The sequence below is a fragment of the Lycorma delicatula genome, chromosome 10, assembly GCF_047948215.1.
Source record: "Lycorma delicatula isolate Av1 chromosome 10, ASM4794821v1, whole genome shotgun sequence".
NCBI classification, from domain to species: Eukaryota; Metazoa; Arthropoda; class Insecta; order Hemiptera; family Fulgoridae; genus Lycorma; species Lycorma delicatula.
The window spans coordinates 62154127-62173207 of record NC_134464.1 but is presented as its reverse complement, the minus strand read 5'-3'; the positions used below and the strand labels follow the sequence as shown (position 1 = coordinate 62173207).

Here is a 19081-nt window from a genome sequence, read left to right as displayed (position 1 = left end):
GAATCGAGAGTAGGTTAAGTTTGGTTAGATTAATAAATTTTTAATAAATTCAGTAATTAATGCAATTATTTATTATTTAGATAATCAAAGCATTACTGTTAATTAGTCGAGGTTAGCGATCGATGCAAGCCTAGGTTAAGTTTGATTGATTATATTTATAATTTATATCTTTAATTATAAGGAATAATGCTTATATTTTTAATATGTAAAATATGTTAATATTGAGAATGTTTGAAATGACCGGTTTACAAGAACATGGAGTGTGTTATTGCGCTATTTCTCCAACCAGCTTATTGTCAGTATCAATATTTCCTCCTACTTTTAAACATGCATATTCCCACCTAATTCTTATTGGATATTAAAAATACATCATTTTTGGCCGATTGGTTAAAAAAATTAAGTGATTTTTTTTGAGGGGGGAATTTCGAAAAAGACCCAATTTTACACGTGCCTATGTATTAAATTTTATACATACTACCGAAATTTTTTAATGTTAAAATTGTGTTTTTTTTATTAGAGGAAATTGATGAAACAAGATGTACAAAAACCACATGAAAAATTTAACCTGATTAGCATATTTCATATACAGAATGTCCCACCAAGAACAGAAAAAAACTTTCGGCACGTATTCTACTGGTGAAACTAATGAAAAAAGGTTCATATAAATATAGGTTTGAAAACGATTTGTTTTCGAGTTACGGCTAGCAAAAGATTTCGCTCGGATTTCAGCTCTTCTAATAAAAAGAAGCCATACTGTAATTTTTGGGATCCAAATTAACGATTAAAGTTGGTGATTTCGTATGTAATTTGAGCTGGGAAATAGGATAAAACATGTCCCAGAACTGTAACTCCTGTAATTTTTATGATATCCGACGTAAAACACAAAACAAAATTCGGTGACGAATAATAAGTTTTTTTACTTTTATAGTACAATAGCTTTATTAAATGACTAACAGATGCGGAAGATTTAAAACAAAACGTGTAGAGAATGTAATTCTGAGAAAATTAATGTAAATACAATCAATAAAATTAAAATAAAAACTTTTAAAAATTTGTTTTTTATTGAAGCAAAACAGACGAAAAGTTGACAGAAAATCGTATTATTTTGTACCTTTTTCCTGTTTAGCCTCGGGGAATGACAGTCAAGTATTACTTAAGAGGATGAATGAGGATGACATGTATGAGTGTAAGTGAGGTGTAGTCTTGTACTGTCTCAGGTCGACCATTTCTGAGATGTGTGGTTAATTGAAATCCAACCACCAAAGAACACTGGTATCCACGATTTAGTATTCAAAGTCGTATAAGAGTAACTGCCTTTACTAGGATCTGCACCTTAAAACTCTCGACTTCGAAATCAGCTGATTTGCGAAGACGCGTTCACCACTAGACCAACACGGTGGGTGTATTTAATAAATATTATTCTTAATATAGCAAAACAAAATAATAAAATATATAAAATTATAACAGAATAATAAACCTCAATTACAATAATTGTTCGAAATTCTCTCCTCACAATGTACACAGCACTCTGCCCTACGTAAAATGTTTCCAGTGGCTTTCCGTAGCATCTCAGGATCGTTTCTATAAATTCAATAGCATTTCGCATTATAATACGTAACTCTTATTTAGTATTAATTTTTTATCGGTACAATATCATTAGGAGAAACCCAATTTGTTTTCAGGGAAAGTATAAGGACAAAGGAAACAATTTTAGCGCTCAGATTAATAGTAGAAGGAAATTAAAGAAAAACAAATCAACATACTTGGCATTTATAGACCTAGAAACGGCATTCGATAACGTAAGGCATTCATGGAATAAAATGTTCAGCATTTACAGCTTTATATGGAAGTGAAACTTGGACGATCGGAGTATCAGAGAAGAAAAGATTAGAAGCTTTTGAAATGTTGTGTTACAGGAGAATGTTAAAAATCAGATGGTTGGATAAAGTGACAAATAAAGAGTTGTTGCGGCAATTGATGAAGAAAGAAGCATTTGGAAAAATATAGTTAAAAGAAGAGACAGACTTATAGGCCACATATTAAGGCATCCTGGAATAGTCGCTTTAATATTGGAGGGACAGGTAGAAGGAAAAAATTATGCAGGCAGGCAACGTTTGGAATATGTAAAATAAGTTGTTAGGGATGTAGGATGAACGGGATATATCGAAATGAAACGACTGGGACTAGATAGGGAATCTTGGAGAGCTGTATCAAACCAGTCAAATGATTGAAGGCAAAAAAAAAACTGCCGTTTTCATACCCAAATGAAGTAATCTAGTGGCGTTAAGTCAAGTGATTGTGGTGGCCAACTAATTGTTCCACCACGTCCAATCCTGTTTAAGAAATTAACCGATCTTCAGCTATAGCTCTGCTATATACACTATTTAGACGGGAAAGTAATATTAAAAAAATAAATATATTATTAATAAATCAAAAGAAGTCTTAGAGGCTCAAAGATAAAACAAAATTCTCTAATTGATAAAAATACTAAGGAAGATATTTTTTCTCTTTTTTTAAAAATCTTCATCGTATTTTATAAAAACTAAAAAAAAAGCAACTAATATATTTATTGTGGATCTCAGAAACCTACACCAGATTAAGATATTTAGTAAATCTTTTGTAAATTGTAAGGCCCAACTAAATCTGAATTAATGTATGGAGAACAAGCACATTATATATATTTTTTTAACCTACAAAGATTAATAGATAAATCTTTACTTATAAATAACTTCCATAATATTAAAATTAAGACAATGCGTAGGCCTTATGACTGCCACATATTATATGTATAAGAATTTATGTAGGCATAAAATTGCATATATATATATATATTTTTCTTTTTTTTCGTTATTTTTCTTTTATACGACGTATAACAAATGTCTGTAGATTGTAGGATTCGAACATTAATTTTATTACGTGTATTTTTTTTTAATGTACCATTCACTTTTATCAATTCCTTTTCATTACACTAAATACAGTAGGATACACGATACAAAACTAAAACCAAGAGTTTCCGTGTTGAGAAGACATCAAACGATTGATGAATGGGGCAAACAAACATAGCAGTGGTATTCCTTTTTTATACTCTTCTTCGTCTTCTATAAGCTATCTTTACATTTAATCTTTCTCAATGTTTCCTTTATATACCCGTACTTATACTCTATATTTACCTATATAATTAAACTTAACCTTTACTAGAATAAATATAAGCGATTACAATTTTAAATGGATTCTTAAGTTTTTGACGTTTACAATGCTGTAATTTTTATTTTGCCTAATAAATCGTATTTAAAAATATTTCTGCTTAATTACATTTTATTTATTTATTTAACATATAATTATTTAAATATAAATTAAAACATAACCTTTATTAGATATTAAAAAAAAATTGTATTACCTATCCGCCTTTAAAACCTCAACTTAATGATTTATAAATAGGTCATAACTTTTATTTACTCATAATATTCTCTGTGACTGACAAAATAGCTATACAATGTATTGTTTCTTCAACAGAATGAAGGAACATTAAATGGTCGCTTTAATCTATCTGTTTCAGTATATATATTTAAAGATTTTTAATAAGAATTTATTTCTATGACGTAAATAATTTAATAAAATACATCCGGTCCGAGTGGTGAATAGATTACGCTTTAGAGTTGAATAAGCCACTTATAATATCAGTTGTTACACTGATCTATAACAGTGTATTAATCTCATTTAAGAAGACAACGGGAAACCTATTCATTTCTAATAGGAAATCTTAAATATCTCCTAGTATGAGATAAGGGTTATTTCTTAAAATAGCTCAGTAATTTTCGGAAGTAATTTGTGCTTTGCATAGCTGACCTACAACCAGTTGGTTGTGACACCTAACAAGAGTATATATATGTATATATATATGTCAGCGACTTAAACTATGCTGTAAAGTCATTTTTCAATTCGTCGTCATCGTCAAACTTTTATGATGCAAGTCGCTGTTTAAGGTGAAAAAAGAGAAAATCATAGCTGATAGAACTATAGAGTGAATGATTAAAGATTTTACAATGAAATTTTTCCGGTCGCTTCACAATCTGATTGTTTATTTTTGCACGACATTGTCGTGTAATAACATCGCTTGTTTTTTCGTCAGCGTTTGTTGTTTTTTTTTTGTTTTTTATAACGTTAACGAATTTTAACGTTTCGTTATGTATATCAGCATTCACAATAGTTCCGCGATCACTAGATTCAATAACGAAGTCAAACATTTTGTTCCAAAAAACAGTAGCCAAAACCTTTTTTATAAAACGTTCTTTTCTGAACTTCATCGGTCTAGGAAATAATGAATGTACTCATCGTATTGACCACTACTTTGTATGGACCTTCGAAAAAGAAATCCAGATTATATCTCTATGGCTATAATTTTACATGGTATACCGATGTGGTGCAGTGCATTAGAAAAGAAAAGGAGTGTGTAGGGACTGACCTCATTGCAAAGGAGAACCATATTAAAGATGACGACAGCGTATAGAACAGTGTTGGCAGCAGTGACGAGTGTGTTTGCAGTTATGCCTCCCATTCATCTTATACCCCAACACAGGAAAAAAATATTCGAGGGTATGGTAAGGCAGGACGCTAAAACCCTCCTATGGCAAGAGTGGCAGAGAGCTTGGGATGAGTCACACACTGGAACATGGACACGAAGAATGACACCGCGATTAGACCGTGGCTGGGGAGAGGTCATGGTAATGTGAGTTATTATGTTGCACAGCTTCTTTCCGGCCAAAAAGAAGAATTTAGTGAATATTTACATCAATTTTTGAAGCGAGAGATGTCCAACTGTGTATACTGCGGCCTAATGGATTCATCTTACCATACATTTTATGAATTTGACAGATGGATCAGATCTAAAGAGAGAGAAGGCTCTCTCTAGGTTGGATGGTTAACAACCGAAAACAATGTATATGATAGAAGGGTTAGTAGAATGGAATGCTATAGGGGGTTTGGCCACCGAAATTCTTCAGAGGAAAGAAATAGAGTTTCGTGACTGGATCAGGGAACAACACGTATTAAAAAAACGAAGAGAAACACCGAGACCCGACTACTAGTGGGGATCTGGGAACGGCTTAGCCAGACTTGGTTTTCCTCCCTGGTGGCTTGTGGCAGGCAAGACGCAAGACCGAGTCCCGGTTACTGTGGCGGGGTCCGGGAACGACATAGCCGAGCCCGGTTACCCCGCCTCAGTGATTTGAGGCAGGCGAATGAAGTGAATAAAAAATCTCCCGGGTTGAGTATTGCTTGATCCGACGCAGGAGAGCAGAAGAGAAAAAAATTATATCTCCGGTAACAATGCGCTCAAACAATTCATCACCTTCATTTTCGTAACGCAAAAATTCACGCGTTACCACAAGGCATTTTTTCCTGTGTGCGTCGATTAACATCTTGACACCCATCTGGCACACAATTTTTCGTAATCAATTTTTCATTTGAAACTTAATAAATCAAAGACCGTTAGATATCAGATACGATTCTGACACGGTAAACCGCCTGTTCTCAAATCTTTTCGTCAACGTTTTCAACAAATTTTCGGTTATCACAGACTCCTAGCTAATTTCTTCATCATGAACGTTTATTCACTCTTCTCGAAACGAGCGGCACCATTGTCTTAATTAAGTGTTACTCATAATATTCGATTAGTAAACTCACAAATTTCCCAGTGATTTTAATTGCAGAATTGTTTTTTGCCATCAAAAATCAGATTATTCTCGTACATCACATTCGGCGAGGGGTATTATCGTAATCATTATAAATGAATGAATGTAAATAACCAACAACAAAATGACAATAAAATATTATTTCTAACACATCTGACTATTGATCAAAATAACTGAGCTATGCAAACCTTTACGTCGGGTATATCAGAGTGTACCACTAATTATCCAGGAACTTGCAGAATCTATTCTACTCGTGAAAATAATGGAAAAAGTTCAATGGACACATGTTCTAAAAGGTTTCTTTTGCGAGTTACGGCTAGTAAAAGATTTCGCTTGGATTTCAGATACCAACGGCGAAATGAGGTGATATTAAAAATTTAGGACGCTAATGAAAGAATAAAGCTAAAGATTTTTTAATCATTTTTGGCCTGAAAAGTCGAATAAAATAGGGCCCAGAACTGTACCTGCAGTAGTTTTTCAGATATCTAGGATGAAAACTAATAAATTAGGGTAAAAATCACTTTTTTATGTTTGATGTAGAATAACTTTGTTAAATGGGTAATAAATATATAAAATTTATAACAAAACTTGCAGAGAATTTAATTTTGAACAAAATGGTGTATAATATAAGTTAAATAAAACAAGGAAAGGTAGAAAAATTCGAATTTTATTTTTAAATTGTACACTAGAACAAAAAGCATTATACGTACCAGATTATAAGAAAATTTCAAAAAATGACCCCACCATTTTCAACACATTCCTTGGTACGCTTCTGTACTGCTTTTTTAGTTCTTCAGGGCTGTTCTTAAGCCGCACGGCCGTATCCATAATGCGGACAATTAATTCCTCACGAGAATGTATTTTATTTTATATAAAATATTTTCATCAATCCTCAGACTCAGAAAACCAAAGGTGTTAGGTCAGGCGATTATGGTGGCTCAGAATGTGGACCACCCCACGACCGATCTATTTCTCAGGGAAATGATGATTTAAATGAGTGGAAACGGTACAAGAGAAGTGTGAAGGCACGGCATCGTGCTGGAAGTATATTTTGCGTCTCAGCGCTTGAAAAATATCTTCATGAAGCTGCGGAAATTCTACATGAAGAAAGTGCAATTAGACCTCAACATATAAATGGCCGGCAGTATGTCCTATTTATGTCAGATTTAAAAAAAAAGGTTTTTAATCAAATTTATTGGTTTTCAGCCAAGATTTCTCAACAACTACTGCAGATACGGTTCTGTGATTTATTGTATTCGATTTTTCAGGCCGAAAATCCATAAGAAATCACTAATTTTGCTTCTTAATAATTGTCCTTAAATTTCAGTACGGTCTCCTTTCAAAATGCCGTCGAAATTTGTTTTATTAGCTGTAACTCGCAAACGAAGCATTTTAGGACAGATGTTTATATAAAGTATTTCCATTATTTTCACCAGTAGATAGGTTATGGAAATCCCAGGAATACTTTGTGATACAACCTGTGTAGACGGCAAGTTTAAAAAGGACCTACTTTAAAAGGACGCCTAGCATAAATATATATATATATATATATAGTCGTATATTTAAAGATTAAACATTTTTTTTAATACTTTTTTTATTTTATAACATGTTAATAAAAATTCATTAAATCTAGTTTACAAATGATAATTAAAAATGACTTACCGTAAAAATTTTAAATTTAATTTAAATTAGTTGACTTTAATTTATCACATCGATTAAGTAACCTTTATTGGAGTTCAGTATTCGATGGGTTTTGTGATTATTAAACATGAATATAATAGCTATTAGATTACACACACACACACACACACACACACACACACACACACACACACACACACACATTCACACTCACACAGATCCATATATATATATATATGTAGGTTTTAAACCAAAGTAAAATCGCGTGTAAGTGTTTTTCATACAAAATTGCAAATATCAAAATCTGTCATTCTCTTAATCAAAATTCTCACTAGTTTCATTAGAGTGAAAAATACAAATTTGTTATTTAAATGTTACCCAGATCAAGTTATAAATTCTTCTATATCATAATCGCACGTATAAGCATTGAGGCGTGAATTAATCAATCAATATAAAGAAAAAAAAAACATTATGAAATTAGAAGAAAAAAAAATGCAAATTAAATTGAAAGGTAAAAGTCGTGTACAATAACTTACGAGCCGAGTCATCATTTCAACTTACGTAAGTCTAAGCCAACGTGCGGCTTCTTTTTACCTACCGCTAGTTTAATTGAATCGAGCTGATTTGAACCTGCGTTTGTAGGTTTAAGTGAACGTGACAAAAGCTAATAATAAAAGAGAAATATAATTACGACATTTGAACGCATAAAGAGTAACAGTGCACCGTGATGTCAGATCGTTAGTAAAAAATATTTCATACGTGAACAAAATATCGAGAAATATTATTAAGAAAAAAGACCATTTCTTTAGGAAGCATTTCACAAAAAGTTTTTTTTTCTCTAAATTATAAAAAATAGCTTTAAACTCATCTAAATGGTTAGAAATCTGATAACAATAAAAATTAAAATACCGAAGCTTAGTAACGTATGAAGGATGTGTTTATAAACATTAATTACCGTCATAAATAAAATAATTAAGCGGACCTTGAAAGCCTTGCTTAAGAAAAAATGTCAGAGAATCTTTAAAGATATCCAGTTAACAGTTGATAGCATATTTTCTTGATTAAATTTTAATTTAATTTACAGTTCAACATAATCTGTCAGCGTTTTGGATGAAAGGTCTCTCAAGAACAGCTTAACAGTTTTGTTTTTAAAAAGTCGTTAACGATTACAAACACATTAATAGATTGCACACACTCTATAGATTAAGTTTAGATATTTAAAGAGCTAATAATCATTCTATAAATCAAAATAAACTTTTTAACAATTTCTGATAAATGATAAAGGGATACAAGACAATTTCAGTTGTTTTGACCTCAGCACTCCTAGAGACTAAAGAATAGATTATTTATTACTTTAAAACAATTTTCTTAACCTAAAAATATATATATATATATATTTTTATATGTATGTATATATATATATATATATATATATATATATATACATACATATACTGCTGGTTGAAAAGTAACCCCTTAAAAAAAAAACCTATAAATTATTTATTTCTCGTAATTTAGTCTCAAATTTTTGTTTTGTTTGATCTTTAAAAATGTAAAAATTTTTGTTTGATCTGTTAAAATGTAATCTGTAAATTTAATGCTTGTATCTGTGTTGTTATTGAGACATTCGCATAGAGTCTGGAGAGAATATATTCTCCCCAAACTTGGTATGAAGATTTGTCAGATTTCTTTAAAAGTTTTCTCTGGTTTGATGAAGCGATATCTCTCATCGCTTGTGGGTTTGTAAACTGTCACAACTGCCACTATTGGTCGTAAGAAGATCCTCTTTTTATCTCTGAAAAAAACATGCAGAATCAGCCAAACGTAACGGTATGGTGTGTTATGACTTTGATCATGATTGTGATTCGTTCATCGCGATACCATGAATGCTGAAAGGTACCTCACCGCGCTGCAAAATGAAATCTGGCCAGTTATCAGTGATTGGGAGAATTTTGAAGATTTTATTTTCATGCAAGATTGCGTCGCTTTACATTTTACTATTGTTGTTCGTGAACGGCTGATTGCCTACTTTCCCGGAAGATGGTTTGTCGTGGTCAGTACGAGTAGCTAGCCGGGGAGTCCTGACTTAACACTCTATGACTTTTTTCTTTGGGGTTGGTTAAAAGATCAAGTCTACTGGACCAAACCAAAGACTTTTGAAGAACTTAGGGTGAATACGATAAGTTATATCTTTCATGAAACAAGAGTTCCAATGAAATCAGTTGACGCGATTCCTGGACGGCTCGAAAAGCTGGAAGCGAAATATGGTGCCCGTATCAAATTTTAAATAAAACCTCATGCTAAACGCTTTCTTCTCGTATCCATTTATTTTGAAAATTATACTTAATAAATAAAATATAAATATCTTAAAATGGGAAGTAACTTTTCAAAAATCCTGTGTATTGTACTACAAAAAATATGAATATTGCAAAAACGAACACCCTTTTATTTCGAGGTAAACCAAAGAAGATTTTTAATTACTTTGTAAATCAGTGTTTCTCAATCTTTTTTTACGGCGGATCGATAAAATTATAGAAAAATATATAGGGACCGACAGACTTACGAGTTTTTGACGAGCAAAAAAAAATTATAATGACATGTTTAAATGTAACTAATTAAATTTACATATACATAATATTAATTAATATCATTTCTATCCATAAACAACAAAACAATATATAAATGAAAATCAGAAAATAAATAACAAAAAATAAAATAGGTTGTTTTATTTAAAAATAGCAATTACAAACAAACCCACCGGGTTGGTTTAGTGGTGAACGCATCTTACCAAATCATCTTATTTGGAAGTCGAGAGTTCCATCGTTCAAGTCCTAGTAAATTCAGTTATTTTTACACGGATTTGAATATTAGATCGTGGATACCGGTGTTCTTTGGTGGTTGGGTTTTAATTAACCACACATCTCAGGAATGGTCGAACTGAGACTGTACAAGACTACACTTCATTTACACTTTTACCTATCATTCTCATTTATCCTCTGAAGTATTGTCTGTAAGGTAATTACCGGAGGATAAACATGAAAAGAAAGAAGTAACTACAAACAAATCATATTATAAAATAATTTTTAGAAATTTGTTGTTTCTTATTTTGCACAATTGTTTCAATGTCGAGTTGTAAATTACTTAAAACCTAATCGAAGAGTTGAATTTATTGATCAACGATTTCTTGTTCTGGTTTTAATAAATATCATAGCTGAGAATCCAGCTTCACATAAATATGTGGTTGTAAAATAGCATTTCATTGGATTTTTTTTGCGGGCCAATTTGTTCAGGGACCGGTAGCATTATCTCGCGAACCGGCACCGGCTCTATGAACCGGTGGTTGACAAACGCTATTCTAAATCATATAGAACTAAATAAAACCTGTCTCTAGAAAAAAAAAAGCTGAAAATACAGTTACAGGACTTCCTCTCACACAGCTAAAGTCGAATTCCGGGAAAGTCTTGATTTAGAATCATAACTTAATCAAATTTAAGAATTCTTAATTAGGCGAAATCTCGAGATAATGAGGATTACCTTGCTCTACAGCCTCACTCCCTTGAACTATTAAGTTGAAAATTTAATGGCATCAATACCCCATATATAAAAGTAATCTGAACCAATTTGGTCAAAATCGGTCCAGTAGGTCTGGATATATAAGATAAGTTAGAGGCCATAACCGAACACACGTACATACGATCATTAATAACCGGAAAATTTCCATCTGGTTTTTTTGGGTTCCTTAGATGCCAAAACGTTAAGATCCTTTGTAAACCGCATATGTCCAAATTGAACCGATTACAATACTTTCCCTTTTAGAGCTACAGCTTTGCTAAAGCGACCAAACCAGCTTTGCGGGAACAAACCGACAAACTGATAAAATAAGATAAAAAAGCTTGCAGAGAGAAACGTCATAAACACATTTTTAAAAGGCATGAAATACTGCTCTAACTAGAATGGGAGAACGTATATTATTTTACATTAAAAATTTACGAGAATTATAAAATAAATAGTTTAACGCTATAATAATATACTGCAAAATAATAATAGTAATAAAGAAAAATATTTTCAGTCATCCACATACATATTATAAAAAAAATTTTTTCAGAACAATTTTTTATGAAAGAATATTATTATGTATTCGCAGAAATTTTCTTTACAAAATAAAAATAAAAAATACCACTGAAATTGGCCAATTTAATTAATAATATAGATTGAACAGAAACTGAGTCGATTTTAAAAACGAATTTCTTTTGAAATCTGTAAAAAATATATGTTTTTAATAAAACCTGGTTTCTTTAACGTAGGATTTTTTCTGTTATTTAAAACACCGATATTTCTTCTACGATGGTTTTTAGTAAATTCGTACAATTTATCTCATAAAATAAATAATTAAAAAAAAAGGAAAAATGGCTTAAAGAAGAATAGAGTAATAATAATAAATAAAGTAATAATAATTTTTACTCACCTCTGCCCTATTGTAGCCAGATATCTTACAAAAAGATTCATTGCAATATACTATTGGGAAGTCCACGATCTGTGCATTCGCTAGTAGAAAACTGCTGTCCGCTGGAAAAAAAAGAATAATAAGAAAATTATGTAGGTAATTATTAAATAAATAAACGCCCATTTAATATTTTGTAAGTACATAATATTTAGTCGAGATGTTAAATTTTAAAATTTATAATATTGCTTACAAAGCATAGAAGAAGAATTTCCTAAATAATAATATAATACTTAATAAGGCAAACTATTTAAGGATTTAGACTGTAAGCTTACATACATAAAAATGATAAAATACTTAAAAATAATAATCATACGCCAATTCAATCTAAAATAAAAGATTTTTAAGTCAACTTAAAAGCTTTAAGAAATGTACGACAAGTATCATGCATTGGTTAACAATACCATCTTATTGGGAAATTGTAACTACATGATCAATTAGACCTAATAGGCGGACACAGAAACTGATACGTAGAATTCTTTCTTTTCATTTGTACAAAATGTAGTTGAACCGATCGCGTTCCTGCGTACTTACAAGTATAATAAACTGTAACTTTTGGGATTTTTTTATTATTTTTTTTTTAATAGGTTATCATAGGTTACAATATAATTTGTAGAAGTCATACTGTGACTACAGAAGTCATACAGTGTGATACTAATTAATTTCTAATCTTCCAATATAAAATAACATTAGTCATTCAAAATGAAAGTTAGATGAAAATTTCTTTACAAATCTTGTAACCATATTATTGTTATCTTCTATCAGCTTTCTTTGTAAAACAAGGACAAATTTCTAATTAGTATAAAAAATTGATACTTGGAACACGCAATATTTTTTTATGAAATCCCCTTTTGTATTAAGCCATTAGACTCAGATAGGTGCAGTAGAAAACATAAATATTGAAAAATTTAAATACAAGGGCCAATCGAAAATTTCTCGGTATGACAAAGAAAATACAAGATTTTCAGATTTTCTTTTTAGTTTTTCTGCGCAGTCAGTAATCGTACAGTCTGATACATTCAGACGACTTTCGAACTTTTTAATAACTTCAGTGTAACACAATTTGTCCATCTCTACAAAATAAATGGTTATCTCAGCTTTGATCTCAACATTTGAAATAAATCTTCCAATGAGCCATTTCTTCAGGTTCGGCAAGAGAAAATAATCCCTGGGAGCCAAATCCGGTGAATACGACCCGTATTTAAGCGCTTTAAAGTGTAGGTCAAAGACGACCTCCGGTAAAGCCCATCAGGGTTTCGAACGGAGGGGGTGGTGTAGCGACCGGGATCGTCCAAGACGGGTGTCTTCCACTAAGGAGGTCAGGATGAATGTCATGGAGTTTTTTAGCAACAACTCTATATATGTTTACAGGCGTATTATCCTGTAAAAGAATATTTTTTTTTGGCCAAATATGTTTATGACGTTTAACCTGAAAAACACCCTTCAATCGGTCCAGTAGTACGACGTAATACTCTCCAGTGATGATCCTGACTTTTTCTAGATAGTATGCGATTAATATAACAAAAGAATCCCAAAAACACTCTAGCCATTACTTTACCTGCACATGAATTCGTTTTCACTTTTTTTTTTAACGCAATTTAACCTGTCCACTATTTAGTCTCTAGCGTGTAATGGTGGAATTCATGTTTTATGTAAAGTAATAAAATGTCGAAGATTTTCAGAATCGCGTTTAAATTCCTCTAAATATATATAAATTTATATATATATAGATTTTCATTCAAGTAATTTTCTTTTTAACCGTTAAATAAAAACAGAATAATTATACACATTTAGTTAATGATAGAATTTATTGTATAATTTTTGTAAATATTAAATGAACAGTATTTATTAATTTTTTCAGGAACACTGTGAAGTCATAGCACCAATAATTAGAACTGCTACCATGTGCTGTAAAAACAGTATAATTAGCGCCCTTGATCGGCGCAATTTGAAAGGAATCGATGACGTTATGCTTATGTGGTAAGCGATTGAGAAATATGTCGTATTAAGTATTCAAAACCAGTAGCAAAGCTGACGTTTGTTTATTAAAATATTACGTCATTTTATAATTAAATGGACGTTTGCAAACATACCCTCAATTTTTCGTTATTTTCAATTTGGGCACGTATAAACCGTTCATCAGTTCAAAAATTAAAAAAAATGATAATGAGTTTGAGTATAAAACTAAATAAATATTTCGGAAAAAATTGAAAATAAAAAGAAATACAGCGTAACTACTGATATTTAATTAAACATTTCATAGTTTTTTCATTAATAATGAAAACTAATTATCCTACAACATACACATAAATAAGAAATATTTGTCTCGTATTTCTATTTTCTTTTCTACTACCATAGGTTGGTAACATTGATAAGTTGGTACATGTCGCATAGAATTTTATGTAAAAAGAAAAGATGTGTTGAAGTTGGCTGACAATAGAAAAGGGAAAAATAAAGAACGATATGCACTGAAGCTGAGAGAGAATACTTTATACATAATTCTTTTGCAATGCAAGTATGTATTCCTTCCTTCACAACGCTTTTTTATCAAACAAAAAAAATAATAGAAAAAAAAATGTTAGGTTTTCATACCTCCATTTTCTATTCCTTATTCCTTTTTCTTATATTCGTTTTAGTTGACGTAATATTTCTGGCAGAATGAAATCGAATATCTATTTTTAAAATATTTCTTAAAATAAGATACAAAACTATTCGGTGTAGGCTACTGAAGAAAAACATATTTCACATAAATAAGTTGACATAAAATCATTATTATTAATCAATTTGACATCGATTTTTTTTTTTACCTTTTTCCAGAATAACATACATGAAAATTTAACTCTTTCATCAGTAATAAAGTTGAAAATTATTATTACTACTTCAATCATTTTCATTTTCTTATAAATAAAAAAGTTTCAACATTGATTTGTCAAAAGGTATAAAAACATTCAAAAATTTGCATAATTCTTTTGCTGATATACTAAAAGAATGCCATAAAATTACAGGTGACAATATATTTGTCCGATGAAACAAGAGACTAGTTTAAAAAAGAGTAAAAATCTATTTTAATCGTTTAAAAAACAATATTTGATTTTAAAAGAAAAGTTTTAAAGTCTACACCTTGAAAAATAAATAAAAAATTTGGAAAGATTAGAGAATTTTTATTTTCACGTGTAGGGAAGGTACTATTTTCCATCCCATGTGATATACCTTCTTGAAACCGATATGAACGTTTGGGATTCAACTTTGGGGGACTAATGGCAGCAATATTAAAGTGGTCACAGAACAATATTTTGAGGAAAGTATCCCAACCGCCTTGATTCGTCAGAAATTCTGAAATACATGAATTCCTGGAGGTGAAGTAAGTTCGGGATAAGACTGACCGTTTCAGATTTATATACATCGTTAGGCTAAACATATATGTGAAGCCCCTTACTTTGAACCTGCTAGACAACGATGATGATATCAGACGTATGAAAAGGGTTCATGTGCTGGAACTTCATGGTGGTCGTTGAATATGCTTTATTTTCATGTTTCTTGGGAATATTTTTTCCTTGTGCATTTACCTGTTTTTTTTTTTCATTGTTGATATCTATTTACTGATGTTTAATGTCATTACCGTTTGTCATATTCTTGCTTTGCATTTACCTATATTCGCTTATATTTTTAGCCTTTATGTCTGTTTAAATTCTGTTCGTTCAACTACCTGTGTTTATCTTTTATTTGATAAAAAAAATCGCGTGTGATCTGAACGTGTTGGATAGATGTGGTCCATAGATTGGACATTTTATAGATCCCAGTAATCATAGTGCTTATGACGTAATGAGTCTATTATATTTAATGTTATCATCACTTCTCTTTGTTTTCGTGAGGAGGGGAAATCATCATTGGATGGCCCTTTCTCAAGGGATATTTTAACATATTTATTTATGATTTCATCAGGAGAAACCAATCGTAATTTTTTTTTTGTAGCCAAAAAAATAAAAATAAAATCCCACATGATAACGATAGAAAAAAGTATCCACTCTGATAATCCGTCTTTTGAAGAAATATTATGAAAAGATTTCAAACGTTAAATTGAAATAGTGAGAAAATTTTACAAAATGATAATCTTTAGTGTGTAATTGATTAATTTAAAATGTTTGATATATTTTTTCATTTATAAATGTTTTCGAATAAATACTTCAGTTCTATTATTTTTTAATAAATTTTTAAAAAATCCACGCACTTTTGCAGTGTCGTATGTATGTCTTATGTTTAAACTCTGTTTAAGATATCGCTAATTTTGCGCTAATCACTTTCAAATTAATCCTTAAAAATAACTCATCCCAAAATCTTGATCAAGTTCGTTAACGGCCAAAATTGGACCATGGGTATGGAAATGGGGGGGGGGGGTCTTTTTCGGAAAAACAAAATATCGCTATAACATTCTTATTAAGTAAAATATTGAATTCGTTTAAAGTTCCTACTATTCTTTGGATAAGTGCCTAAAACTTATGTAGGTAAAGATTTTTGATATCACCAACCATTGGCCCAGGGGGTGAAAAAAATGGGGTTTTGAAGACAAAAATATCATACCTTCCTTAACAGACACAGCATCGAATCGGTTTAAAGTGGTCCTCCAAAAATTCCCTAAAACTTTTGACTGAAACGATTTTTGATATGACCAACCCTTACAACAAGGGATGATAAAAATTTTGCTGGAATTGTAAGAATATGGGGCTTGCCGTATGCTAAACATGTGAAACTTTTATCACATGCAACCATTGTCGTATTGAATAAATTCGAAATTTTTCTTAACTTTAAGGTGGAAATTATTTTTATCCCCTTCTTAGCACCGGTGAAATCTACCTCCACCTTCCGGTGTACCGAAAGGGATTTTTTTTTTACAAAACTCTTGTGTGAAGTATTTTCTTCTTTTCTTTTTTGTAAAAACTCAACAGCCTTTCTTATACTATTAATATTGCGAACAAGCGAAGCAATAGTGTAAGATTTCATAATTATTACAACTGTAAAATCTACCAAAAAAATTACCTAAGTTATTCAGTAGCGCAAACCTGGCAAAATAAACAATAATTAATTTGTAAAGCACACAGTTATAGCTAACTGAATTGCACAAAAAAATGCACTGATTCCTGGAAAAAATTATTTACATTGCCACTATGCCCTATACACTCATTTTTTTCAGAGGGAAGGAGCTAAAAATGCATTTTTCCAACCAAATTTCACTTGAGAATCAAATAATATGCTTAAGTGTAATAATTAGTGGAAGAAGAAATGAAAAAATTTGGCTGTGAATTCCGAAAATTTTCCATTTTAAGCGGTAAAAAAAAATTCCACTCTCCGGTCGGTTTTAATGTAACAACTGGTTTTTTTTTAGATTGTTAGTATATAAGTTCAATGTAGAAATTAATTATTTTTCAATGAAGTTCATATTTTAAGAAAATTATTACGGAATAACATAGTTCAATAATTTTAACTAAAAAAAGAAGTAAAAATAGGAAGACGTACATTCGCATTGCGTAAGTGTATTATATAGAATATTAGAAATAGTATTTGTAATTTGACATTATATTTTTATATACAGCTGTTTCACTGTAAAAGATTGTAAAGCGGTTAATTATAGTATATATTTGTATACTAATTCCTGCAACAATTTTTTTAATGTTCTAATTAAGTAAGCAGACAATACTGTTGCAAATCTTTCTCGGGTATATTTAACTCTACCTCCTTTCCCAACTGTTTTAATATGTTCACCACGGATCGGCACACCTGTGAACCGAAGTGATGAATTCGAATACGTCGCTTCGGTACACCAGCGTGCCCCTGCATATTATGTTTGATAGACGTTTCGTCATAATAAATCATGGTGTACATAATAAATCGACTATTTTAAATTTATTTCACTACTTATCGTCTTATAATAATGCCACGGGCTTGGTAGTATCGGCTCTAGGGAATGATTATTAGTCTAAACTTGTTACAGGAATTCATTCTGACTTCTGAACGAATAGCTGTGTGGGAATACTTTTTTTGGGTATGTACTATCGAAAAATAAGCCAAGCCTTCCTCTACAAGGAATCATACTGTTATCGATTACTAATCTTTTCCCTGGTTTTATAACTGCTCGAAAATTATTTGGTAACATATTTAGTAGCGTTACTATTTTAAAACTTTTAATAACACCATAGTCATTTTCATTACTGGCAAAACACCAGCGGTTTAAAATGAAATAAATCTGTTTCTGGGCATCATTATTTTAAAACATATCATCATTCTACCATCTTGTCCCCGAAGTGAGGAGGACACTCGCCACGTGACAGATTCAGTCGCCACACCGCTCCCTCCGTATCTAGATCTTTGGTGCTTTACCGAAGGTCGTCTTCAATAAGCCTCAAGACATTTTACAGTCGTGGTCTCAGCCAAGATGCCACCGATGTGATGTCACGTGTGACATTCACATCGGTGTTCTAAACCTAAACGGATCCAACAGATATTATACTTGAAGTCTTAAACAAGACCATACCTTTTAAGCTGACAGTAGTCACCTGTCCGATGGAAGAATATGTGAGTCCAGCCCGCAACACCGAAGACTAAGCACAGAAATCTAAAACGTAAATCATTAATAATAGTACACTAAACAAAACAAAACACTAACCTGAAATACAGAAACATATAACCACGTTAATAAACCTAATAAACCACCAATAAACTCTCGAACAGCAAACTATATCTGGTAAGCGATCTATGTCCATCAACATAAGAATTACGAGAAATTTTCTCATTTCATTCGCATTAGTATTAGCCCATCTAAATTATTTTTTATTTTTTTGTTTCCTTACTCGATTATCGAAACGATTAATATCAGAAACAATAAAATCTAATATATCCTCTGTTAAAATCATAAAAAACAGCTCAAATGAATTTTCTGTTGAAATTTCAGATCTTAAGTACCGGTCATCATCTTGTAATTCCAGGAAGAAATTTACATTTAAATCAGTAAAAGAAGACCGATCTAGCCAGTTTAGCTTCATCTTCACTTGATTGTGATAAATGGGAGTTAAGTGAAGAATACTAATCACTTAACATGTTTTCCTGATAACCCCGGTCCTCGTCAGTATTGTCAGAAAAATATTCTTCGGTAAATGCGTAGACAGAAGTATTGATGTTCAGATTAGCGGTTGAATTGCTGGTCTGAAAGGTAAGTGTAACACTCGGCTGAGTACAGCCGAGTAAATTCTTCTGAACC

At 31.3% G+C, this 19081-nt stretch overlaps 1 protein-coding gene across 3 annotated transcripts in view; it reads right to left on the bottom strand.

Annotated features, from left to right (window-relative positions):
• Nucleotides 1-19081, bottom strand: part of LOC142331129 (potassium voltage-gated channel protein eag-like) — a 754244-nt gene that overhangs the window by 238867 nt on the left and 496296 nt on the right. For all 3 annotated transcript variants that reach the window (XM_075376818.1, XM_075376819.1, XM_075376820.1), the window contains exon 3: nucleotides 11797-11897. In XM_075376818.1, the coding sequence (XP_075232933.1) occupies nucleotides 11797-11897 (101 nt within the window). The remainder of the gene's footprint in view (nucleotides 1-11796; nucleotides 11898-19081) is intronic.